Source organism: Schistocerca nitens, chromosome 3 (genome assembly GCF_023898315.1).
Source record: "Schistocerca nitens isolate TAMUIC-IGC-003100 chromosome 3, iqSchNite1.1, whole genome shotgun sequence".
NCBI lineage: Eukaryota > Metazoa > Arthropoda > Insecta > Orthoptera > Acrididae > Schistocerca > Schistocerca nitens.
In genome coordinates this window covers 613636829-613664000 of record NC_064616.1, presented here as the reverse complement: position 1 = coordinate 613664000, position 27172 = coordinate 613636829, and the positions used below count along the sequence as shown (strand labels likewise).

General features: G+C 44.0%; 1 protein-coding gene across 4 annotated transcripts in view; it reads right to left on the bottom strand.

Annotated features, from left to right (window-relative positions):
* Positions 1 to 26900, bottom strand: part of LOC126248550 (AP-3 complex subunit sigma-1) — a 110351-nt gene extending 83451 nt beyond the window's left edge. For 3 of the 4 annotated variants that reach the window (XR_007545505.1, XM_049949624.1, XM_049949627.1), the window contains exon 1: positions 26694 to 26900. Coding sequence is in view for 2 of the 4 variants with exons in the window: in XM_049949624.1 (XP_049805581.1) it covers positions 26694 to 26762 (69 nt within the window). In the remaining 2 variants the exon portion in view is untranslated. The remainder of the gene's footprint in view (positions 1 to 26693) is intronic. The other variant, XM_049949626.1, reaches the window with a different exon arrangement.
* Positions 26901 to 27172: the final 272 nt, after the last annotated feature.

The following is a 27172-nucleotide window of genomic DNA, read 5'->3' as shown; positions in this document are numbered from 1 at the left end:
GAACGTCTCATATGCTACAGTGCCTGAAAGATCACATATAACTCTGTGTCAAAGACAGTCAAGTCTTGAGGCAGTCAGACCTTGAGAACACGATCCACGAAAACAAAGCAACCAAAGGATTCCCATCTGTAAAGACAGCAACACAGTTGTCGTGCTCATATGAAATGTCAGAAAATATCTTACTAAAAACAGAAGCAGAAGTGAAATCTCTCCTGTACTGCACTAAATCCAAAACCACCCTGGGTCTCTGCAGTAACCACGATGGTAGGCAGTTAAAACCCTGGGTTTGTGACTGTATGTGCTCCACACCAAGCGACTTAGCACACACTGCATGCAGATCGCAAAAGGCAGTGTTGTTTGTGGATGTGGAGAAAGGGTATTCCAGGCATGAATGAGCATCAGTATGGTATGCTGATGAATTCAGAGCTGCGAGGAACTTACATGCCTGACGCGCCATGAGGAGCTGATGCCAGATGGTGAGTGATGGTTCCTTAGCCTCAGCACAGATACTGGCTATGGGGCCGGTCCTGGAAGTGCCTGCAGCTAGCCTAATCCCCTCATGGTGGATAGCATCAACAATCTTTAGGTAAGATGGCCTCACTAACCTGTATACTATGCAGTGATTGTCTAGCCATGAATGCAAAAATGCCCTATCAAACTGGATCAGACATGTCCTGTCTGCTCCCAAAGACAAGTAGCTAAGGCACTCCATGATAACCCGTGCCTTCAGGGTTCTGGCTTTCAAGTCTCTCAGGTGTGGTAAGCATGACTGTTTGAAGTAAAAAAATAAGGCCCAGAAACCTCACAGAGTTTTTAAAATGTAGAATGGTGTCCCTCATATGCAAGATTGGTCAATTAAAAATACAATGAGAACAATTAAAATGAACACACACAAATTTCTCTGCAAAAATCTCAAAACCCATCTTTGCAGACCACTCCTGCAACCAATGCACTGTAAGTTGCAACTTATGGGTCACCATTGCAATACTGGAGGAGGTACATAAAACAACAATATTGTCCACAAATAAGGAGCACTGTACAGGACTCCTTACTGTTGACATGATACTGTTTATGGCTATGGCAAAGAGAGTAACATTTAAAACACTGCCCTGATGGACACAATTCTACTGCTCAAAACAATCTGACAGTGTGTCATCAACTCAGGTCTTAAAAAAACCATTGAGATGGGAAAGATTCTATGAAGAAAGTGTGCTGGCTACAAAAGCTCCACTGATGGAGTTGCGCAAGAATACTGTCTCTCCAAGTAGTATTACATGCCTTACCGGTATCAAAGAATATTCCAATACAGTTATATTTATGTAGGAAAGACTGCTGAATAGCACCTCTAGCAGGGACACATTGTCGACAGTGGACCAAAATCTCCAGAATCCACATTGAGGGCAGCTAAGGAGTTGCCTGGTCTGTAACAATCAGAGCAGATGATGGTTAACCATGTGCTCCATCGTCTTCCCCACACAGCTCATTAAGGCGATACTCCGGTAAATACTGCCTCTCTCCACAAGTTGGGGAAGTACCCTGTCCATCACATCAAATTAAAACATTAGAGGAGGATTTCCTTTGACACTGCTGGTAAATGTCAAAGCATGCAGTACAGGATTTGGTCGTGACTAAGTGCAGTGTCCTGAGCCTCAGACAGGGCCGATTCCAAGTCCCACATGGAGAAAGGGGAGTTGTAGCACTCAGAACTGTTGGATCTGAAGTCCAACTGGCATCTCGCTACAGTCGTATGGTAGTGGCAAAATACTGAATCCTGGCTGGAATTGGCAGTAGCTTTTGCAAAATGCTCTGCCAGCGTCTGAGCGTTGTCTTTGGGTGTTGTTTGGACACACCCCTGTTTCAGCACTGCAACTATTGGTAAATGGCTGTGTTTACAGGAAATCCTCTTTATGGCTTCCCATACTCTCATAGAACAAATGGAACAGTTGATAGAGTCCAGAAACACTTACCATAACCTTTTCTTGCCCTCCTTAGTTATGCATCGAGCCTTGCCTTTCGCAACTCTAAACTCTATGAGGTGGCCTGCTGTTAGGCAGCATTTAAATCATCAAAGAGCCACATGGCTGTCCTGGATTGCTGAACAGCACTCATCTGTCCACAGAGGTACAGGTCGCCTCCAAAGATGACTTGAGGGCTTTGGGGTGGATAAGTCAGCGGCATGATGGATCACTTGTATGTTGTACTCACCCATTCCTGGACGCTGTCGCGGTGTTCAAACACAGTCAGCTGGTTGAACAGTGTAAGTTAGCCTTGCTGACCATTAGATTTTGTGGCTTCTCTTCAAGGAATATTACATCCCGTACGTGAATGCACAACGGGAAGTGGCCAGAAGAATGAATGTCATCAATGACCTCTCATTGAACAGAGTCTGCGAGGGCTGGAGAGCAGAAAGAGAGGTCGATGGCTGAGGATGACCCAGTAACAGTACATAAATGAGTGTGATTACCTGTGTTGTTGATACACAGCTCGTGAGATGTGATGAGGCTCTCCAAACCCCGACCCCGAGGGCAAGTAAAGGTTGAGGACCACAAGAGGTCTCCCAGTACGAAAAATAGTTGCGGGAGTTTTCCCACAAGATCCATAAGAGCCTCAGAGTCTATTGCATCTCGAGGAGGTAGATACAGCGAGTAAACAGTGATCCTCTGACATGCAAGAATTTCGACAGCAATTGCTTGCAGGTCAATAAGCAGGGGGAGAGCAGAGGAGTGATGTGTCTTACTGACAAACACAGCAAACCCTCCCTTGGCTCTGTCCCCAGAAAGGTCATCCTTTTGGTGGAGGGTCTAGCCTGTAGCACAGGGCATCAGCGGCTTCAAAATATGTTTCTTGCAAACATAGCAACAGGGTGCATTCCTGTGCAAGCAGTTTTAGTCTCTCCTTCCCCCCTCCACTGTAATATGGTAGCTGTCTATCATGGGGGTTGCATTTCACCCAATCTTCCCACTGGGAAGGGCAGCCCGTAATGAGTGGGGCTAAGTCTTGGGGCGAGATAATTGCCCCTGTCTCTTAGCTCTAACAAAGAGTCCAGAGAGATACCATATAGGATGACGTTGACATTGTCGGACTGTTTACTTTCAGACACCATCAGTCCTGGATACTGGCCTTTGACTTTTTGTCATGGGTAGGCTTCAGAGGCACAAATGCAGCAGTGATAATGACAGTGCTGGACGGTGGACAAGACTGAATCTTTAAAGGAGCGGGGAGGTACAGAACATTAGTGACCACAGACTTGTCTAATGTTTGGGAGGAACTGTAGGCTGTGAAGTAACTGCAGCAGCACACGTGCACTGACAAATGCAGGTACTAGTGCTAACACTAGCAACCTCCTTTTGTGTAGCAGTATCGGTTTTCTGTACAGGTTGTTAGACAACTGAAACAATGGAGGTAGCAAATGTTTGGGGCTGCATGGTATTTTAAATCTTTTTGACCTCACCACAGGGGATCCGTCTTGTGGTGTTGATCTCCTGTATCTTCTGTTCTTCATGGAAGACATGGCAGTACCTACTCAGACAGTGTGAGCCCCAGAGCAATATACAGTGCCCTGAAGAAAAGTCAGCGTGCCAATGTCATGGGTGCGGACAAATGCTGTCCCCACATACGGAGCAGTTTATAATGTATTCAAGTCTGCCCCCTCCCCTTAGGGAAGAGGCCTGACAGTCCACAAAATTTCAACACTCTTTAAACACTGGAATCAGTATTGGTGAGGATGGTGGACAAATCTCCATCGAGACTGAGCACTACCCTAATATTAGTATATTTGACACACGTTGCCGAAATATGCTGAATTGAAAGTGGCACACTACAAACTTCACAGAGTGGTGGATGTTCCCACCAGAGGAGTAAGCCATGTGTTAAAAGGCTATGTCTGGTGCGCAGCCTGGTAAGCTGAACCTCCTTCCAACAGTGAAGCTGACATGAAGTCCACCGTGCCTGTGTGGCCGACTTGAGTGACCGCAGCTCATTTCCTGCCATCTGCAACCATTCAATCTCCCACTGATGCATGATGCATCTGTCAGAAAATGAGATTACGACATGCAATGGGAGGGACATATAGACAGCACCATCCCGACATGCATCCTTGATGGCTTTGTTGGCCATATTGCTTCCCTGTATTCCGATGTGGCCAGGTACCCAGCAAAAGATCACCTCCTTGCCATGGTGTTGGAGCACTGTAAGCAGTCATGGATGAGCTGAATCAGCTAGAGTACTGGATACATTTGGTGAAGTGCTTGTAGTGCACTAAGCGAGTTGTACGGTGATGTCTGTGAATCCTCTCCAGTGTCATCAGAATGCCATATAATTCCACATAATAATTTGTAAATTGTTCTGGAAGATGCAATTTAAAAATTCTATCAGGGAAAACAGCAGAACAGCCAAGTACATTCTCTTGCTGGGATCCATCTGTATAAACAACAATAAAACTATGGTATGTACTTAAAATGGATGAAAACACAGTTGTAGAAACATAATCTGGAGTACATGCTTTCTTATACTGTGTCAAGCTTAAAATCATTTTGGGTCTCAGAAGATGCCAAGGCAGCAATGCATTCAATCCCTGGCTGTGTATTTGGAGGTCTGATATATCCAGATCCTTCAGACAGTCTGTAGCACGTATCCCAAATGGCTTGGTCACATGGAGCAGTCGTCAAAAAGGTGCACTAAACGCTAATGACTGAGGAGGCGCTGAGATTTTCAGCTCCTGTTGCGCCAAAAGCATACATCGCCAAATCCAGAGTGGTGGTTCACCAGCCTCTCCACGCACTCAAAACTGGGCTGGTCCAAAAGGCTCCAGTTGAAATCCAAATGTCCTCAGGGTGGACAGTATCTAACATCTCAAGGTAGGAAGGATGGGCTGCTCCATAGACCATGCTGGCATAATCTAAGATTAAACAAATGCCCTATAAAACTGCACAAGGTGGCACCTGTCAGTTCCTCATATTTTTCTGCTAAGGCATTTCAAAATATTCAATGACTGGAAGCCCTCTGTTCGTAGGTCTTTCAGGTGTGGGAGCCAAGTTAATTTCAAGTCAAATAATAAACCCAAAAGTGCACAGTTTCTTGAAAACGTTAAAATATTGTCGCCCATTGTGAGCACTAGTTGGTTAAAACTTCGACAAGCACAGTTAAAATTGACACATTTAGTCTGCTTGGGTAAGAACCAAAAACCAGTTGTCATGGTCCAGGTTTCCATCCTCCTAATGGTCAGCTGTAGCTGCCTCATTGTTGTCACAAGATCAGAGGAAGAGTAGAAAAGTGTGAAGTCATCTACAAACAAAAAGCATTTGACATGAGTCCTGACTGCAGAGGAAACGCCACTGATAGTGATGGAAAACAATGTGACACTGCCTTGGGGGATCCCGTCCTCTTCAACACAGCAGTCAGACAAGGCATTGCCAACATGATACCGAAAACACTAGTCCTTGAGAAAGGATTGGATAATAAGTGACAGGTGTCCACGTATTACCCATCCATGAAGTTGGTGAGGGATGATGTACTGCCAAGTAGTGTCATATGCTTTTTCAAGGTAAAAAAAAAAAAAAACACAAACCAAATGGTTCCAGCATAATGACGACTCCTGTATCGCCGTCTCCAGTAGAATTAAGTTGTCCAAGGTGGAATGGTAATGCCTGAAACCGAACTGGGAGTGGCTCAGCTCAGGATTCAAGCAGCCAGTTGATCACGAGTTCAAGAGTCTTACCCATACAACTGGTAAGGGGTACACTCCGGTAACTGTTAGTGGCACTACGGTCCTTACCTGGTTTCCAGAATGGAATTAATATTGCCGCCTTCCAAGTCTAGGGGTACTGTCCATCAAACCAAATCTGACTGAAACAAGAGAGGAGCTGTTCTTTCGCTTCTGGGCACAGATGATGAAGCATGGCATAATGGATCTCACCAGATCCTGGAGCAGTGTCTCTGGCTTCAGACAAAGCTGATTCCTGTTCCCACATGGAGAATGGATGGTGGCTGACTTCCTCATTATGCAAGAAGAAATTGAGCTTCATCTCTGCAGTCCTAAGGAACACCTGAAAAGCAGGAGCTTGTCTGGATGATGCAGTAACAGTAAGGAAGTGTTCAGCTAAAACCTGACCCACGGCTTCTGGCATATCCATCAAGACCCCATTACTTAAAAAGGCCAAGAGGGGATTTGTACCAACCTTGTCTGAAATCTGTCTTATTGATTCCCAAACTTGCGCAATGGAAGTGGACCTATTAATGGATGTCATGTATTCCCTCCAGGAAGACCACCTCGCATGTCCTCTCGCAAATCTAAAGGCATGAAGGTTTTTTGTAGTTGGACAGTGTCTGAAGTTCCGCAGAGCTGTTCGTCTGGCCTCAATTGCCAATCAACAGTCATCATTCCACCAAGGTACAGGCCGCCATATGAGGCGGTTACTAGATCGGTGGATGGACTCTGTGGCAGCCCACTGGATCTCACAAGTGATATGGGCCACTGTCCTGTGCACAATGCTTTTGTTCAAATATAGCCTGTTGGGGCATGGGAGTGCCAGGAAGAGCTCTGCCAGTGTGCCTGCATCCAGAGCATCATTAGGCAGAATGTACAAAGAACACACTGTGATGGTAAAAGGTGCAAGAAATTTCACAGCAATTGCTTTCATGGCTGTGTTAAGAGAGACAGGAGAGGAATGGCATCTGTCATCAGTGAAAACAGCCACTCTACCTTTAGCCTTGTCTCCAGTAGTGTCATCCTTCCTGTATGTGTTTCTCGTAAGCAGATGCAGAACGGTTTCTCCTGGACCAGGAGCTGTAATTCTTCCAAATGTGAGCAATATCAATTTAAATTCCACTGCAATACAGAATCCCCTGTCGAAGCCATTGTTTAGCGATGATTGTTCTTTTCTTTCTCCGTTGGAGGTGGTGATTTACTGGGGAGGTCAGGGGGAACATTGGCCAGTTCCCAGCTCTCTGGTTCCTCTGATTGGAAGTCCATACAACCAAAGCATAGTCCCCGTCAGACAGGGAGAGAGCTTGCCGATCTGAAGGTTTAACAACCACTTTTTTGGACTTGGAGCTACTTTTCAAAAGATGTTTTTCTTTACTGATGGGAGGAGGTGGATGCCTGGGTTGCGGGGATGGCTTCGTTGCCTTCTGATAGTGGGTAGTGGTATGTAGATTAGATGGTAAGCCCATTGCCAATGGCTTGCAAACAACTTCAGTTTCAAATGGAGCGTTTCATCCACAGGTACACCGGCAAGTGCATGTGCTCGTACTTGAATCTGTGGTCTGAGTTTGTGTGGGGCATTGCACTTGGTAATTGACATCTTAAGGGCTGATGCAAATGAAGTAGCAAAAACTGGAGGCTGCATAGCTTTGAAAGCTAGTTTCACCATAGGGTATGAGTCTCTTGATTTTCAACTCCTGAATTTTCCTTTCCTCGTCAATCTCACACGTTCTGCAAGGTGTGAGCAAAAATCTTAAGTACTAACATCAACATCTTGTGTAATGAACTGCTTTTAGCTGGAGAAAGCAAGCCAAATGGTATGTATGTTTCATTAAAACCATTAACGTTATTTTATTTAAATAAAGCGAAACACATTTGGTGATAAGAATATGCATTTTGTTGGAGTCGCAAGACAGATTTAAAATACCTCCGCTGCTTTCAGAAATAACCTCAGAAAAAGTAGGCCCCCTGAAACAAATACACTCCTGGAAATTGAAATAAGAACACCGTGAATTCATTGTCCCAGGAAAGGGAAACTTTATTGACACATTCCTGGGGTCAGATACATCACATGATCACACTGACAGAACCACAGGCACATAGACACAGGCAACAGAGCATGCACAATGTCGGCACTAGTACAGTGTATGTCCACCTTTCGCAGCAATGCAGGCTGCTATTCTCCCATGGAGACGATCGTAGAGATGCTGGATGTAGTCCTGTGGAACGGCTTGCCATGCCATTTCCACCTGGCGCCTCAGTTGGACCAGCGTTCGTGCTGGACGTGCAGACCGCGTGAGACGACGCTTCATCCAGTCCCAAACATGCTCAATGGGGGACAGATCCGGAGATCTTGCTGGCCAGGGTAGTTGACTTACACCTTCTAGAGCACGTTGGGTGGCACGGGATACATGCGGACGTGCATTGTCCTGTTGGAACAGCAAGTTCCCTTGCCGGTCTAGGAATGGTAGAACGATGGGTTCAATGACGGTTTGGATGTACCGTGCACTATTCAGTGTCCCCTCGACGATCACCAGTGGTGTACGGCCAGTGCAGGAGATCGCTCCCCACACCCACCATGATGCCGGGTGTTGGCCCTGTGTGCCTCGGTCGTATGCAGTCCTGATTGTGGCGCTCACCTGCACGGCGCCAAACACGCATACGACCATCATTGGCACCAAGGCAGAAGCGACTCTCATCGCTGAAGACGACACGTCTCCATTCGTCCCTCCATTCACGCCTGTCGCGACACCACTGGAGGCGGGCTGCACGATGTTGGGGCGTGAGCGGAAGACGGCCTAACGGTGTGCGGGACCGTAGCCCAGCTTCATGGAGACGGTTGCGAATGGTCCTCGCCGATACCCCAGGAGCAACAGTGTCCCTAATTTGCTGGGAAGTGGCGGTGCGGTCCCCTACGGCACTGCGTAGGATCCTACGGTCTTGGCGTGCATCCGTGCGTCGCTGCGGTCCGGTCCCAGGTCGACGGGCACGTGCACCTTCCGCCGACCACTGGCGACAACATCGATGTACTGTGGAGACCTCACGCCCCACGTGTTGAGCAATTCGGTGGTACGTCCACCCGGCCTCCCGCATGCCCACTATTCGCCCTCGCTCAAAGTCCGTCAACTGCACATACGGTTCACGTCCACGCTGTCGCGGCATGCTACCAGTGTTAAAGACCGCGATGGAGCTCCGTATGCCACGGCAAATTGGCTGACACTGACGGCGGCGGTGCACAAATGCTGCGCAGCTAGCGCCATTCGACGGCCAACACCGCGGTTCCTGGTGTGTCCGCTGTGCCGTGCGTGTGATCATTGCTTGTACAGCCCTCTCGCAGTGTTCGGAGCAAGTATGGTGGGTCTGACACACCGGTGTCAATGTGTTCTTTTTTCCATTTCCAGGAGTGTATATAGGTGGGGAAGAGTTGTGTAAAGCAACACTATAGGTGACCGCGAATAAAAAGTTGGTTCTACTATGTTCGTTATTGTCGGTTATTACTCACTGTGTTATGTCTATTATTCTACAGGTATTGTGTGATTTTTCTTTCAAGAAATATCTGAGTGCATAGTGCACAAACTTCCAGCAGCTGCCACAATTTTCTTCTTCTTATCGTCCATACTTTCTAATATATAAACTACTTTCGAAGTGCTAAAATGCACAAAAATAAATACAATGTCTATAAAATGCCACACCATACAATGTACTTGTGGTGAGACAGTCGCAATTCCTGAAATCCATCACCTGTGGCCTCTGGCCTGCTGAGGAGCACCACAGTCCTGGGTTCATGGATAAACCATGAAAATCCGCCGCATTATGCCACACACAGACAAAACCAGCCTGCTGGCAGATCGGTGAGACTAGATCCAACAAGCAAGACCAGCACGTTAGTGGGAAACTATGGGCTTCAGATTGGCAGGCCCGATCCGTTAGAGATACCCACAGAAATGGAATGCAGTTTTGCCCATCGTGGGAGTCCACTCATGTGGCCAACTATTCACGTGACACAGACACCATGTTGATGTGAGACTGTGGTGATCAACTACACAACAGATAACTTGCGCAAACACTCTGAGAATCAATACTAATGAAGATATGTAGCAGCTCACCGTAAATATGATTGCTGGGCCACAGACAGGCGCATAGAAAAGACAATCACACTCTCACAACCAAAGTTTTGGCCACAGCCTTTGTCACAAAACGAGAGCGCACACACATTCACACAAAATTCAGACACAACTCATGCACACATGACCATTCTCTCCGGCTGCTGCATCAACAAACTCTGAAAATCACATCCATGCAAACCACTCCTCATGCTGCCCTTCCTCTCATCGGCAGCTGCTAGGGTAGCAGTAAGTAGTGGTGGCAGCACTGACTGCAAGCTGAGGCGAGGGGTGGGAAGGGGGGAAGCTGTAAGAATGAGAGAGTCGGGAAGCGGCGCATGTACCCAGCTGCGCCCAACCAGCCACAAAGCACAACATGTCAGCAAACTAACAATTTCAGGCTACTGAGACAAAAACGAGATTTTTCCTTTTTTCTTTCAAATTTCCCTGATATTTCCATGGAATGTTTGAAATTCCCTGATTTCCAGAAGTTGTGGCAACCCTGGAACCTTAAGACAGTTATAGCCTGCAAGGATATGTTTAGGTAATTCCAGAGTACTAAACGTTAAAGTAAATGTTGCCGATTTTTCCAATTTGCCATTGACTTTCCTCATACAGTTCTCCACTTCCACGATGCCCATATTTTTCCATTCTTCACGTAACACCATGAGGTTCTCCTCCATTATATCGGAACAAGTAACCACATCCTTACTAAAGTTAAGGGTGTTACACAATTCAGCCTCGAATGGATAGTCACCTAAGGCCTTACATCACAGAAGCTTAGATATTTTGGCTGAATTAGTAGTTTAAACTACAAGTGTTCCATAACGAAGTCGTTTGACACTTTTTAGTGACCCAGTAATGCCTTCCAATGCCTTGTGAATATAGAATGGGGAGACCTTCTCAAAGGTTCCCCCCATTTCCTCGAGTACAATGAAAGTGTTATGGCACACTAATGTCCTGTTAGTATGATTCTGAGACTTCTTTTTGGGAAGACTGACCAACTGAGCACTCGATGAGTGGATATAGGCACTACCTGACAGTATACTGTCAGTAGTAATAGTTTGATAAGACAATTCCATAGGGATCCCACAAGACAGTAGGGAAACAAGCATCAACCCAGAAAGAGCCCTTGCATGCCTGAGCAAGCCTTATACAACGGGGGGCGGAAGGTGCCCCAGAAGTTGCCCGCTAGAGACTGTTTAACCTCAACAGCCATTCACTTCATCAGCACGTAGCACACCTTGAGGCTGAGGGCTTTCTTATACAGTTGTGTACCTTCCTCACAGTGCAGGCGGTGAAGCCACGACCCCCGTTCTCCAAAACATACAACATTCTACCGCTGCGCTGCACGGTGGTCGCGGATGCATGCCAAGAGCTTACAGTGACAGAGGGGTGGTGGCATTTACCAGTCCCCAGCTCACGAACCCCGGGATCGCCATGCCCGTACTCAGCAAACGAATGCTGATCCCGAGGGATTCACACACTTTGGAGGAAAGGAACACCCAAACCCTTCATGGGCACCCTTACCACATTTGCCACAAGTGGCTCCTCACTTATTTCCAAGAGTGTTTTTCACAAAGCACTGGCACATTGGGTTGGGGACATAGGGCGCAAGGTTAAGTGAAGAGCACCCAGCTTATTATGTTCTGGGAGTGTTGTGCTATCAAAAGTGAGATTGTACAAGTCGGATTTAATCAGATCATCTTCCACCCTTTTCATAATATTCTGCACATCCACAATGCCTTCTTGGGCCCATTCAACTTTCAGGTCGTTTTTGGGGATGTTCACCAGGTCCCTGCATGTCACAACACGTTTACTGCAGTCTAACATGGTGTGGAGCTCAGACTCCATGGCATATTCCCCAAGGGGGAATCTTGTTGGCAACATTATGTTTCCACCAACAGTATCCCATTTTGTAAATACATAACAGATTTTGAAGTACCTGCAGTCCCCTCTAAAACCTTTCTGAATGTAAAAAGTGATACTTTTTCAAAATTTCTCTCTTTCCTTTTAACCAATAAAAACACACACTGACCAGCAGCAAGCATTCTGTTACTAAAGGCACTAGAAGTCTTAAATATCCCTGAGTCTACAGGACTGTCTACACGAGTCCTCTTATTTGATTTGGTGTTGGTACCTATCCATCTCGTATCACGAGCAGCTAAGGAAATAAAACTCCACCTACACAGAGCTCCGAGTGGCTAGGTAAGCCTTACACAACTGAGGTGTGGCAGGTTCCCCAGAAGTTGCCCACTAACAACTGTTCCACCTCAATAGCCATTCATCTCATCAGTGCACTGAGGGCTTTTCTTTACTGTCCTCATGATCCAGGCAGTCAAACCAAGATACCCGTACCCTGTGACACACTGTTACACTGCCATGCCATATAGTGGTCACTCGAAAAGCGATGTGTCTCCACCACAGCAAGAAGTTTGCCGGCAAGATAAAGCTGCGGCTCAGGGTGAACTGTTCGTTCCCGGCAGAAATGCATAACCCATGTCTTGGCAGCCAAAAACTGGAAGCCATGCGCGACAGCCCAAGACTGCGCCTTACGGATAGCGCCCTGCAGCTGACGTTCAGCAACTGCAATGCCAATAGAGCTATAGTAGAGGCAGAAGTCATCAGCATACAAGGACGCTGAGACATGACGTTCCCACCGTCGCAGCGAGCCCGTTAATTGCAGTTAAAAACAGGCAGACACTTAAAACAGATCCCTGTGGCACCCCATTCTCCTGAACTCGGGAGGAACTATGGGAGGCCGCGACTTGCACGCGGAAGGTTCGATACGACAGAAAATTGCAGAGGAAAATCGGCAGTGGACCCCGAAGACCCCAACCAACCATGAAGCGTAGAGAGGATGTGATGGCACCATGTCGTATCATACGCCTTCCGCATGTCGAAAAAGACAGCAACGAGGTGCTGACGGCGAGCAAAGGTCGTACGGATGGCTGACTACAGGCTCACCAGATTGTCAGCGGCAAAGTGGCCTTTACGGAACCCACCCTGAGACTGAGCTAGAAGGCCCCGAGACACAAGTACACAACTCAACCGCCGGCTCACCATGCGTTCGAGCAACTTGCAAAGAACGTTGGTGAGGCTAATGGGGCAGTTGCTGTCCACCTCCAATAGGTTCTTGCCAGGTTTCAAAACAGGGATAACAATACTTTCCCGCCATTGCGACGGAAACTCCCCCTTGACCCAAATACGGTTGTAAAGATCGAGGAGATGTCGCTGGAAGTCCACTGAGAGGTGTTTCAGCATCTGACAGTGGATGCGATCTGGCCCGGGAGCTGTATCAGGGCAAGCGGCTAGGGCAATGTGGAATTCCCACTCAGTGAATGGGACATTGTATGATTCAGGATGGTGCGTGTGAAATGAAAGGCTCCGATGTTCCACCTAGGTGACCCACAAGGTGAATGATGCTGAGGAGGGGTCAGGATGACTGGAAAATGATTACTTTTGCACAATTCATCATGGACTCTCCAATGGATGGAGGGAGCAGGGTGCCAAATGGAAACATCAACTCTGTGAGTGAAGTTTGGATAGCTTTACTGAGCTGAGGCCAGTAGTTTTATTTCAACCCTACAAATAGTCGTGGGCACTGAAGTAACACAAAATGAGGAAAGGGGAGGGGGGGGGGGGGGGGGAGAGCGAGCTAAGAAATCAGTACAGACAACACATTCTGAGGCAATTCACTATCGAGAAGGAGACACATGTTAAAGATTTTAAAATACAGAGACATCCTCACACAAACAGCCACAGCCTCCAAAGTCATACTGAGTAGCACATTTGCTGTAGAGTCCAGAATAACTCCACCCAATGCTCTGTCATAATCAGCTAGATTATTAAAATAGCCCTAATAACAATGGAGGGTAGGGGTTTGAAATGCTGGGAAGCAACTTCATGGAGGGCAATGCAGAAAGCAGGGGAAATGCATAAGCAACCTTGTATCTCAGCCAGGTGGTTGAAAAAAACTGCATAAGTTCCACTGGAGGATCACATTATCAGTATCCTGTGGGGGCAAGAAGAGACCAATGGGCGGGTCATGCTCCAAGGTCACCTGCTGCCACCAGTTGCTGGGATATGGCATTAATACACATCAGTTCATGCTCTCTGGGGGATCTGGTGCCACAGGGATCACCATGGATTCTGCCTCAGGTACAAAGTTGGAACGCATGGAGTCTGGTGGCATGGAGACCACCTGAACCTCCATCTTCTGTGTCTTCTTCTTGTCCCTCTTCTGCTTAGATGATTTCAATGTTTCTGAGGGCTTGTCTACCCTACTTTCAGGAACAGAGGAGGAATGTGAAGCCCTATGACCAGCTACTTGTGGCTCCTTCAACCACAGGCTGATATCCAGTTGAAGATTAGTAGAATCCTGGGAGGGGAGCATCCTGAGGGACCTCTTTCTGGTAAGGTTGTCGCTTCTTCGGCTGGGGTTGGGGATTGATGTTCCTGGTGGTTGGAGTTTCAATGCTCTCGGCGTGGGTGCAGGGCAACAATAGGAGGGGGTCGGGGGTGGTCCCCAACCACCAGTGGAGCAGGTGTAATCAAATGGCCCGAATAGCTAACATAGAAGGCACAACAACTGAGGGTATTGTGACAGGAGAGGACGATGTCACTATAGCCATAGCAAATGTCATCATCATGCATACAGGGTGCAAACAAACATATTCCTTCTTGGCCTTCTGATATGAGAGTCAGTCAATAGTCCTCTTTTAGCAGATTTTCTTTTCTCTTGGAAGACTGTGCAGTCTAGTGAACAGGGGGAATGGTGCTCCCCACACTTTACACAGATGGGAGGAGGCACCCAAGGAGCATTTGCGTGTAACTGATATCCCCAATTCCTACAGACAGGGCTGGCATTACAAATTGAACACATACCCGAATATCATGAACATCAAGCACTTCATGAGAGGGGTAACAAATAACACAGGGCTGGTTAGCTGATTGGTTGGAGGGGAGGTAAGGGACCAAAGAACAAGGTCATCAGTCCCGTAATCTAAGAGTGGTGCATCCAGAAGTAGACATCCATTGAGAATGTGTTCTGACCTAGACAGTATATTCAGAAAAGTAAAAGCAAGAAGGCTAAAAATGTAATGGATATCTTTTGTATCGCAATAATAAAAGCAAGATGAAGGAGATACAGAAGTCAGCAGGTGGCCATCCCCAGGAAGACAGCAAACGGCCCACCTACTTCTGTCCAACCCGATTCAGTACAGTCAAAAGCACCCACTATTCAACAGCATGCAATACCTAGAATAAAAATTGGGTACAGAAGAAAGAAGGCAAACTGAATCCAAAAGCGTATAAACAGAATAAGAGAGGAATGAAAGAATAGCCTGGTCAAGGTGGTAGGGTCCTGCTCCGGAAGTAGATTAAAACCACATAATTGAGAATAAAAACCTCTTTCATGGCTAACTACAAAAATGAAAACTACAGCTTAACATGGTATGTGGAAGTAAGAGCACTATGCTTGACCGCACGGAGTTTGTTAGATGGGGTAGTAGCCAAACAAGTGTCTCCCCATTTCTGAGTGAGCAGAGATCTCGCATGCACCTGCAAATCTGCATCTGGGACCGGCTAAATGAACAGGAAGTGAGTAAGTGCTTCTCTAGCCATTTGGTTGGCGAGTTCATTTCTCGGGACACCCACATGACTTGGGACTCAGAGAAAGACAACTGAGCACTATGCACTATAAATGTCAGTGAGAAGGTCATAATAAGTGGTGGAGACCAAAGGGTGGCAAGAATAGCATTAGTCAATAGTCTGGAGATTGCTCATTGAGTCAGCACATATTAAAACATGGTCAAGGGAGGCCTGTTTAAGAAAATGGAAGGCTCTGCTAAAGGCTGTCAGCTCCACTGTAAACACACTACATGTTCTCAGCAGCGAATGGTGTTCCATAGTGGCAGGAGGTGTAAATGCATATCCCATCTGATCCACAGTTTTAGAGCCATTAGTGTGAAAGATGGTAACACCCTGGAGCTCTTTAAGAACTGGATGTACGAGATGCCGAACTGTCATGTGGGCAACCTAGAATTTAGGACCTTGGAAGAGATTGGTCCTAATCCATGATGGTCTAGGCACCATCCATGAGGGAGTGTGTGAGAGAGAACACAGTCAAGGGAGAGGATATAGGTGCATTCCCGCTGGTAATCCCACCAGTGGGTGGAAATCGGGTCAATGACATCCCTGGTGTGTAAAGAGAATGGGATATGTGGGATGATTAGGAAACTGTTAAATGGCGATTGCATAGGAGAACAAGAGATAATACCATCATATCTGAAGGTATAGATCACCACTTCCTCTAGGAAACTGTCCACAAGGCTAGTCTGAAAGGCACCATTCCAGAGACACACGCCATGATGGTGCACTGGATCTAACACTTTTAAAGCTGAAGGAGCCACCAAGCCATAAACCAGGCAACCATAGTCCAGTTGGGATGAAACCAGGGCCCAGTCAATATGGATAAGAGTGACACGATCCACAGCCGAAGAAGTGTGGGCAAGGATGCAGACTGTTAATGCTACCACATGAAAATAGTCTTGAGGTGATGAATATGGGGAGCCAGGTCAGCTTTATATCAAAAAGGAGGCCCAAAAAATGAGACTGTGCTACAATGTCCAGGTGCTGGGAATCTAAGTAGAGTTCCAGGACAGGATAGTTCATGGTACAATGGCAGAAACACATTACTCATATTTTTGTGGGACAGAAGTGGAAACCATGGGAAAGAGCCCATGCAGAGTCCGCCAGATAGCACCTTGGAGCTTGCGTTCAGCAGAGGTTACTGAGTGGGAGCTGTACCTAATCCAAAAATCGTCGACATGCAATGCAGGAGTGACCAGCAGCCCAACAGATGTAACTAGCTTCTCTGTGGGAAGCTGTTCTCTTGGCCCATGGGAAGCTGGCTGATATGTCAAATCTATCCTGGAACAACTGGTGGGACAAAAACTGACAAAAATCAGCAGTGGGCCTCAAAAGTCCCAGTAAAGGAGGATGGGTAAAATGTTATGATGCCAAGCACTGTCATATGTTTTATGCAGGTCACAAAAGACTGCAACAAGGTGCTGGCAGTTAGAAAAAGCCTGTCAGACTGCTGTTTCCAGCCTAAGCAGATGTTCGATTGTGGATCATCCCTCCCTCAGACCACACTGATAGGGGATAAAAGGCTCTCAAGTTTTGAGAACCCAGCATAAACTGTTGGGACCTTCCTTTTAAGCAGCTTACATTCTTTGCCTGGCTTAAGAACTGGGACCACTATGCATTCTCACCTTTGCAAGGGGAGGGCACATAGGAACCAAAGATGGTTGAAGACCCTGTGGAGATGTTGCCTCTGACGAATCTTCAGGTGTTGGATCATCTGACTGTGAATTGAATGAATAAGGGCCTGGGCTGAGTCGTCGTATGAGTTAAGAACCTCAAGTAGTTCCCAGTCAGGGAAGGGTTCATTGTACAGTTCAGATTGGTGGGAAGTGAAAGACAACGGGAGATTTTCAACTTCTTGTTTCTGCAGTAAAAAGGTAAACGGATAGGAAGAGAACTCCAATGTTGTCACAAAGTGTTCTGCAAGAACCAATAAATCGGTGCAAAGATCATCCTGTAGGACAAGACCTGGAACAGAAGTTGAACTTTGGCAGCTGATAAGAGCACAGAGCTTGGCCTTCACCTGAGACGAAGAGGCATAAATCCCCATGGAGGAGACACAGGGCTCCCAGCATTCCTTCTTACTGCATTTGATTAAATAGCAAGCCTTAGCATGAACTCACTCAGAAGCGATAAGGTTGGTCTGTGAACGTCATCGTTTGAATCATTGCAGGGCTTGTCAGTGATCCCGAATAGCTACTGCAATGTCTTTTTGTCCACCATGGCATCGACTGAGTGTGGGGGAGGGGGGGGGGTGAGAGCCTGTAGAAAAGGGGAATAGCAGTTCCAACAGCATGGATGATTGCGTCTAAGACGCACTGCACAAGCTCATCAACATAATTCGACTGAGAGGCAGCGAATGGTCAAGTGCCCAACAGGATATTTGACCTGTCTGATGGTAACAAGGTAATGACAGGATCACTGTAAACTGGTCACTGTCTCATAGGTCTTACTGTAGTGACCAGTGTAGCAAAGCCACAAGATTAGGGAGGAGAGATCTTTAGATTGAAGCTGAAAAGCTGTCATAAGCAGCACTGAAGTGGGTAGGTGAACCATCATTGAAGAGGCACAGATCATGGTCTGCGAGAAGCTGGTCAATTAGAAGTCCTCTACCAGACAAAGACAATGAGGTAGGAAGGGGTATCAATTCGCCAATGAAATCTGTACAAACCAAAATACAGATCTCTCTAGATGCTCTCATGGAGCCAGCACGCTTCCAATAGAACACACAATAAACGCAGAAAGCATTTCTTGGAGAGCAATGAAAACTGCAGAAAAAGAGAAAATAAGATGTACATTTACTCCTAGAGCGATAACCCGCAAGCTACGGCACAGCATGTGGTGGAGGGTACCCTGTATCACAACTAGTCATTTCCTCTCCAGTACCACTCACAAATAAAGCGAGGGAAAAGTGACTGTCTATACGCCTCTGTAGGAGCCCTATTTCTTGTATTTTATCTATGTGCAATGTATGTTGGCGACAGCAGAATCATTCAACAGTCAGTGTCAAATGACAGTTCTCTACATTTTCTCAATAGTGTTTCTCAAAATATTGTCCCCTTCCCTCCAGGGATTCCAATTTGAGTTCCTGAAGCATCTCCATAACACTTACACACTGTTCGAACCTACCAGTAACAAATCTAGCAGCTGGGCTCTGAATTGCTTCAGTGTCTTCCTTCAATACAACCTGGTACAGATCCCAAACACACAAGCAGTGCTCAAGAATAGGTTGCAACAGCCTCATACATGCCATCTTCTTTGCACAAGAACTAAATTTTCCTAAAATTCTCGCAATAAACCAAAGTCAACCATTTGCTTTCCTTATCACAGTCCTCACACGCTCATTCCACTTCATATCACTTTGCAATTTACGGCCAGATATTTAAACACTGTGACTAACTCAGGCAGGACTCTGTGATGCTATATCCAAACATTACAGGTTTGTTTTCCCTGCTGATCCATATTAACTTACAGTTTTCGACATTTAGAGCTAGCTGCTATTCATCCCAGGAACTAGAAACTTCGTCTAAGTTGTCTCGTATATTCCTACAGTCACTCAACTTCGACACCTTACCGTACACCACAGCATCATCAGAATGTTGTCCACCCTGTCCGCCAAATCGTTTATGGTCCTATCACACTTCCCTTGGGCTCTCCTGACGACACCGTTGTCTCTGATGAACACTCACCATGGAGGACAATATATTGGGTTCTCCTACTCAAGAAGTCTTCAAGCCACTCACCTATATGTGAACTTATTGCATATGCTCGTAACTTCATTAACAGTCTGGAATGGAGCACCGTGTCCAATGCTTTCTGGAAGTCTTGAAATATGGAATCTGCCTGTTGCAATTCATGTATAGTTAGCAGTTTATCATGTCACTTTTACTTTCGATAACACCCTGCAGTGGGGTACCATGTCAAATGCTTTCTGGAAATCTAGAAATATGGAATCTGCCTGTTACCCTTCATCCATAGTTCACAGTTTATCATGTGAGAAAAGGGCAAGCTGAGTTTTGCACAAGTGATTCTTTCTAAAACCATGCTGATCTGTGGACACAAGCGCATCAGTCTCAAGAAAGTTTATCATATTCGAACTGAGCATATGTTCGAGGATTCTGCAATGAACTGAAGTTAGGGATATTGGTCTGTAATTTTGCGAGTCCATTATTTTACCATTCTTATACACTGGAGTCTTCTGTGCTTCTTTCCAATAACTTGGGACTTTGTGCTGTGCGAGATGTTCACAATAAATGTGCCATAAAGTACTCTTTGTAAAACCAGATTGGGATTTCATGTGGAACTGGTGATTTATTTGCTTTCAAATCTTTTAGTTGTTTCTCTACACCAGGGATGCTTATTACTATGTCATATATAGGGGAGTCAGTCTGATGGTCAAATGACGGTATGTGGGCAGAATTCTCCTGTGTCAATGATTTATTGAATGTGAGATTTAAAACTTCAGCTTTTGTTTTGCTATCTTCACCTGCTAACTGCCACACCAGATTCATCAAGGGACAGAGTGGAAGCCTTAGAGCTGCTTAGCGATTTTACATGGGACCAGGTACTTAATTTCTCTTTTATTTTTGTATTTGTATCTGTATTACACTAATCGTTATTTTTATTCAGTTAATAGATTTAAATGTAATTTTTTATTTCTATTCCTTTGTCACTTTTTAATCATATCATGTGATCTTCATTTGCTATTTTTTCTTTCTTCCACTGTTTTTCCTCTTTAAATCTTTGTTTGAGTGTTCAATTAATTTTATGTATTATTTTGATTTAATTTCATTTGTTTTATAAACCTGTTTATTCATCCATATTACTATATTCATTATTTGTGTTCCTCATTTTGCTTGACTTTCATTTGACTTATAATCCTTTCTGTAATATAAATCATAAACGGAATTATTTTGTCCATAGTGCAATACAAATTTAGGCTGTTTTAAATGTCAGTTTCACAATTACCATTAAAAAAGTGCACCTTGTAATGAAAAACACATTTTTGACACCATTACAGAGTCAATATAAATATATTATTTCATCTTTTGTTTTTAACAAATAACTTAGCATTTTGAAATATTTAAATATGATAACAGATAACTGTACTTAAATTCACAGTCACAAAAATTCGAAGTAGAAAAAGAGTGATATAAAGGGGAAAAAAGAGAACAAATGAAAAATTCATACAATGATTAAAATGATGTGACAGAGCAACAGAAGCAAAAAATTACATTTAAATCAATTAACTGAATAAAACTAATTATCAAAGTCATTTCAATAAGGATTTAAAAATAAAAAATAAATTTTAAGCACCTGACGAGATTTGAACCCACTGCCTTCAGCAGAAAGCCTTACCCTATCCAGTACACCATACAATCAGTCTACAAAATTCTTCTCTTTTAGTGCTACTGTAAAATTCCCATTTTTTTCATCAAATACTTGCAAATGAGGGACTACTAGGGTGAATGGCTGCAAGGTGTGTGATACCTGGGATCTTAACCTCCATCACCACATAGATGGTTTCAAAAAGCCAATCACACTGCTGGAGACCTCTCCTTGGAAGTCTTGCAAAGAGCTGGTACATATTGAGACAGTAAGAGAACGGGAGAGGGAAAATTAAAAGTCCCTACATCTCGTCATAGCTCACACACGCGGAAGTATCAACACAATGGTGGAATATTATGTCTGGGGCCTTTCTTTGATTGCTTGAATGGTCTCCATCATCTTGATTTTGTGTGTTTTAAATGCATTGACAGTTTTGTGATGCCTTGTTAGGCAACATTAAACGTATTTTATCCATAATGAATGCAGTTGAACTCTGTGAATGTTCCTTTATTGGGTGTAGAATAATAACCACTACCACTCACAATAGAAGGTGATTTTATGTAACACAGGACTGGTTTTGGGCTTGTGTCCATCTTCAGGTTGTTTACATTCACAGCTGCATATACAGTGTTGAACATCACCATTTAAATCAAATTTAACAAAAACTGCCTTTTGTGTAAAGTAATCCTAATTAGATATACTTAACAAGTAAATGGTCAAACTGCAATAGGTACTAAGCAAATCATTGACTCCTAGGCAATTCATGAACATTTGAGATAAAATCAGAGACCAAGTCAACAAAGAACAATTACTTGTGTCAACTAGACATAATCAGAAATTAATTGCTCTCAATTCTAACAAAATACAACAACTAGATTCTCCTCCCACAAGAGAACAAATGTTTATGACAGGGTGATAAAATCCACCACTACCATATTTGACAAAGATGAAAGTGAGTTAGGCTACTTGAAAAAGGCTTCGAACATAATATTCCACCTTTGCTCAATAACAACAATATCAAGGATTTAATGCTTTGCTCTAAAATTGCATGTGACTCAAATAAAATGAACAGTATCGGACAGATATTAGTATTGAGCTTATCATTACCTGCCAGAAGATTGCTCTGCCAGCAAAATGCCCTTCCCTCCATGCTGACATCAATAGTTAGATTTCTTGAGTCAAAGGCAATCTCCTTTCCTGTGACACACTGTTAATCTGGTATGGTTGCACATGTCTCTCATAACAAGGATGCAGATCTAGAAGGTGTGATGTGGGGACTTCAATGGGGCTAGAAGAACTGTGATTGGGAACATCCAGTACCCAGTTGCAAACGTGCTCTACAGAACGACTAAAGGGCCTGAATGCTTCCACCATAACATGGGTTGTTTGGTTTCTCCCACCCAATACTAGTTTCCGGGAAAACCAGTTGGGAATTTGCCCTTCAACATGTTCTTGCAACCCAACACCTTTGGAACTTAATTTGCGTTCTCTTTTCATTTTAGTTTTTATATAAATGATGATGACTTTTTCATCCTAATTCTTAACTGCACTAGTCCCTCATTCTTCCCCTTAATCTAGCATATCTTTTCACTCTGCCTTTATCTCTGGACTGGAGCGGCGCAGTGCTTACCGAATTACCATTTCTGACAAACTCTCGCATTCATGTGTGTATCAGCAGCCTTACACATTTTGACACCTGACTGAACAGCAATTCTATTTCATAATTTACTAGTTCTCTCAATTTCATAAAATTAGCACAATGCCTGTGTGTTGCTCCTTTTCTTTATGAGTGAAACAAAATGAGTGGTGTCCTTGACCAGCAAGTCTATGAGATCCACCAGAAGATGCAGTTTTCATGAGAAGATGAATCACTGACTGTGAGGTGATCAACTTCTTTGTGTACCTTTGGTACACCATATACAAGGTCTGTCTAAAAAGTATCCGACCTTTGATTTTCCTGCGCAAAATAGAAATGATAGCACGGGGCCAATGTACACAGTATAGGAAGAGACCTTTATGCACATGGGTGAATTTTGTCCCCATCTTCCAGCGCGTCAGTGGCTGCCTATCGGTCATCGAGTGACGTGTTACACAATGTGTTCGTCGGATTACCAATTCTCTCAAGATGACTGAACGTGTTGAGCAAAGATACTGCATCAAATTTTGTCAAAAGTTTGGTGAGTCTCAAAGCAAAACAATTCGTAAGAGTCAGCATGTGTTTGGAGAAGATGCAACGAGTATAACACAAATTAAGGAGTGGTTCAACCGATTCAAAAATGGCTGCACATCAGCGGAGAGTGACCAGCGTTCTGGCAGATCCCAAACTACTCAGAGTGGAGCTGTTGTTGAGAGGGTGCAAAATTTGGTGACAACAGATCATCGTTTGACCGTGTGGGAGATTACCCAAGAAGTTGGAGTGAGTAAAGATTCTTCACATGCAATTTTGCGTGATGATTTGAACATGCACCGAGGGACTGGGAAATTCATGCCCAAGTTGTTGTCGCCGGAACAAAAAGACCTCTGTTTTGACGTTGCACAGTACCTTCCAGACACTACCAACACTGATCCTTTCTGAACACCATAATGACTGGAGATGAGTCACGGGTGTGTGAGTACTACCCAGAAACAAAAAGACAGTCGCCGCAGTGGAAGCATCCTGAGTCTCCCAGACCGAAGAAAGTGTAGCAGGTGCGAAGCAAAATCAAGGTGATGCTAACTGTCTTCTTTGATTACCATGGAATTGTGCGTCACAAATACGCACCAGAAGGACAAACAGTGACAAAGGAGTACTCTCAAGATGATCTCCGGCAACTCCGTGACACAGTTCAGTCCAAAAGACCAGACATGTGGACAGCGAAAAACTGGCAACTGCATCACCACAATGCCCTCAGACATTCATCCCACTTGATCCAAAATTTCTTGGCCAAACATGGAAATACAGCCGTTTTCCAACCTTCCTACTCTCCAGACATAGCTCCTTGCGATTTCTGGTTGTTTTCAAAATTGAAGAGACCACTGAAAGGATCCGTTTTGAGAGTAGAGAAGACAGAATGCAGAACACTACGACGGAACTGAACACCATTCCAATAGAAGACTTCCAGAGGTGTTTCCGGCAGTGGAAGAGTTAGTGGGCTAAGTGTGTGCAAGCACAAGGGGCCTACTTTGAAGGGGATTAGGGTCCCAACCCTGTCAGACAATACTGTAAACAAGCCACATTATCCCACTCACAGGCACACAGTGCACCCTGTTGAACTGCAATGAGAATGCTGCTTTAGTTTTACCTACATACATACATAGCAGAGCACAGCAATTTCGACAGTTCTCTGAAGCACGTTGACAGACAATACTGTAAACAAGCCACATTATCCCACTCACAGGCACACAGTGCACTCTGTTGAACTGCAATGAGAATGCTGCTTTAGTTTTACCTACATACATACATAGCAGAGCACAGCAATTTCTGATGGTTAAGAGTACTGAGAAAGACATTCGCAATCAAAACAACAAAATTTACAAAAGCATGATGGTTGAAAAATTTTTCTGCTACAGTTTATATGCCTGCAAACCGGTTTAATATAACTACAGTGGAACTGCAACTTTACTGAGTTTCACTTGTTCTTCCCTTTATGAAACTACTATAGTGTTACATAATTCCCTGACAACTTACCCGTAGGTGGCCCATCAGAGCCTTGCTACTAGCCACCATTTTTTTCCTCATAGGCTACCCTCTCCATGGAAAGCTGACATAACAGTAAAATCTTATCCTTTAAAATAAATCTGCATGACATACATAAATTACATCAAATTAATAATACAAGTACGGTATTTATTTTGCCAAAATGTGAAATCTCATAATGTTCATTTCAACACTAACATTTTTGTACAGTTTCTACATTTTCAGGACATTAATGTGAGCCAACCTCTACAAGAAGCCTTGCTAAACTGTTTGTTGACAATTTCCATCCTTTACAAACCAAAAAGTTTTCTACATAAAGCCTCGCCATCCAAGTATGCTGTACCTGCACTGAAAAGCAGTTCCATTTCCAACACACAAAATCTTGCCAATATATCCTTTATTTTAGCAACTGTCAACCTCTGATAGTCCCAACCTACCACCTATCTCTAATGCACTAACATTCCCACCCAATTCTTCCACACTCCTTCCCCCTCACCAGTCTCACACAAATCATAGTACCTGTCTACCTTACTCTAACTGTACTGTATCTTCATTTCCTAATCTCCTTCCCTCAATACAGAACCCTTACCTTGCATTGTGCTATTATTTTAGCATTCCTCTGTGGTGCCTCATTCTGCCCACTGTCAAGGTATCAACAACTTTGCTAACCACTGCTGCCGAAACTTGTCACATCTAGAAATCTTCAAATCCATCCAACGTTCTTTCTCTGTATGTTATTCATGTCTGTTACATGTACTCAACAAGCACCACTTTACCTAAACAGGACTACAGTGACAGGACAGTGAATGTCAATACACAAGGCAAGATGAAATGTCACACCCAAAGGTCTTTACAGATGAAGCATTAAATCATGAACAAGAAAAGACAGGAATTAACCCATGACATTGTTTAAGGGATCATCCCAATATTAAGATGAAGTGATGTCAATTTGGAAGTCGATTCATCAAACTGCTTACACAATGCACTGGTTTGTTTAGTAGGTGATTACACTAACTGAGCATGATCTCAGATTCATAAGACTGAGGAATCTAATCAGGCAAAGCTATGTTGGGATTAATCAGCTCAATTTGGTGAAACTGCAGAAAACCCAAACCAATAAAGCCAGGACAAAATTTTACTCATCCTTCTCCTCACGTTCAGAGTGCACCATCTCATTCAGTAAAATTCCCAAGAGGGCTACCTGAAGTTCTCTCTTTAGGCTTATTTTACACGACGAACAACCAAGATGAGATAGACTAGGTGCACCACAAATGTTACTACACTTCTGCTTGCCTGCTGGTCAATTTATATGTCAGAAACAACTCCCTTTCAGTCAAGACGTTTGCTCATTTGTCTCTTCAGAGTTTAATACATGTTTAATCACTATTTGCAGAGTTTTTCTCAGTAACTAGTAAAAATACTTGACAAAAGCAATATAAATTTTGGTGGGATCAAAATACATTCTAATCAATATTGAAACCTTAGGTTTTGGAACACAGATTAGTTTGAGTATCGAAAGAAAGACAATACTCGTAAAAATAGACATGACAAGCACATATAACACTGAATGAAGGTATGTTACAAGGAGGAAAAGCAGCAGGAGTACGAAAAGTAAACACACTAAACGCAAAATATTTCTGCATCTAATACCCCAGGAGACTCATTTTCACTAAATTTTCCAACTGTTTTTAAATCATAAGACAACAGCATTGCCACTGAGGCAAATAACGTTCTCTTTACTCAGGGGCTATAGTCATAACTGTCATTAGTAATGCTATTAATACATAATCTGAAATTTGCTATCTACATATTTGAAATTCCCCATTTATATACAGGTTACTGTTTTACTTATTTCCTGTAGGTAACACACAATAATTTACAAACATCTACATAAACAACAAGCTGTCATACACAGCTAGACTGTAAATAACACAGACATCCGTTAAACACAGCAGTGTGCTAAATCCTGCATCCAATACTAAAACTTTAGAACTGGTAGATATACAAATACTACATCCTGCGTTACTTCATCGGAATCGACAAGAAATAATAAACCACCTTACCTACCACGTCCTACACCGCGATATTTAGAAAAAAAATACTGTAAATTTACAAATATACATGTATACCAATACAAGCGTAATGCATGGCAGTGCATTTAACACAAAATGAGTGACGTTTCACAGAAGGCAACAATGCTGAAATTACAGATCTATGAATAATACACGATACTTACAAAATGCTGATAAAATTTAGACATACGTGGTTTCCCATGATTATTAAACACTAATATTGCTTTAATCATCTCTTATGCAAACGATTTTAAACGCAGATTTAACAAACAAAAATGAGCAGCGTTTATTTCGCTGCTACACCAAATCAAAAATTTATTTACACACTACACTCCTCACGTCAATCGCACACTACATCTCTACTGCACTAAGCTGCATGGAACCAAAGATGATGTAGCAAGGTGCCCAAAGAAATTTAGAGACACGCCACTAGGTTTTCAGTAAACGAGACTGGCGCCCCAGAAGTGTTTCCACGTAATGGGTCACTGTTCTGCCTGTAAATTTTCTCTTGTATCAAATTAAAATTATCTGGTGAACTAGGAGTCACTATGCAGTAGACTTTGGACGAATATGAAATAGCATTTGTGATAACAAAGTTTTTATAGTTGATTTCACAAACGCTGAGGGGTGGTTAGAGATGGGG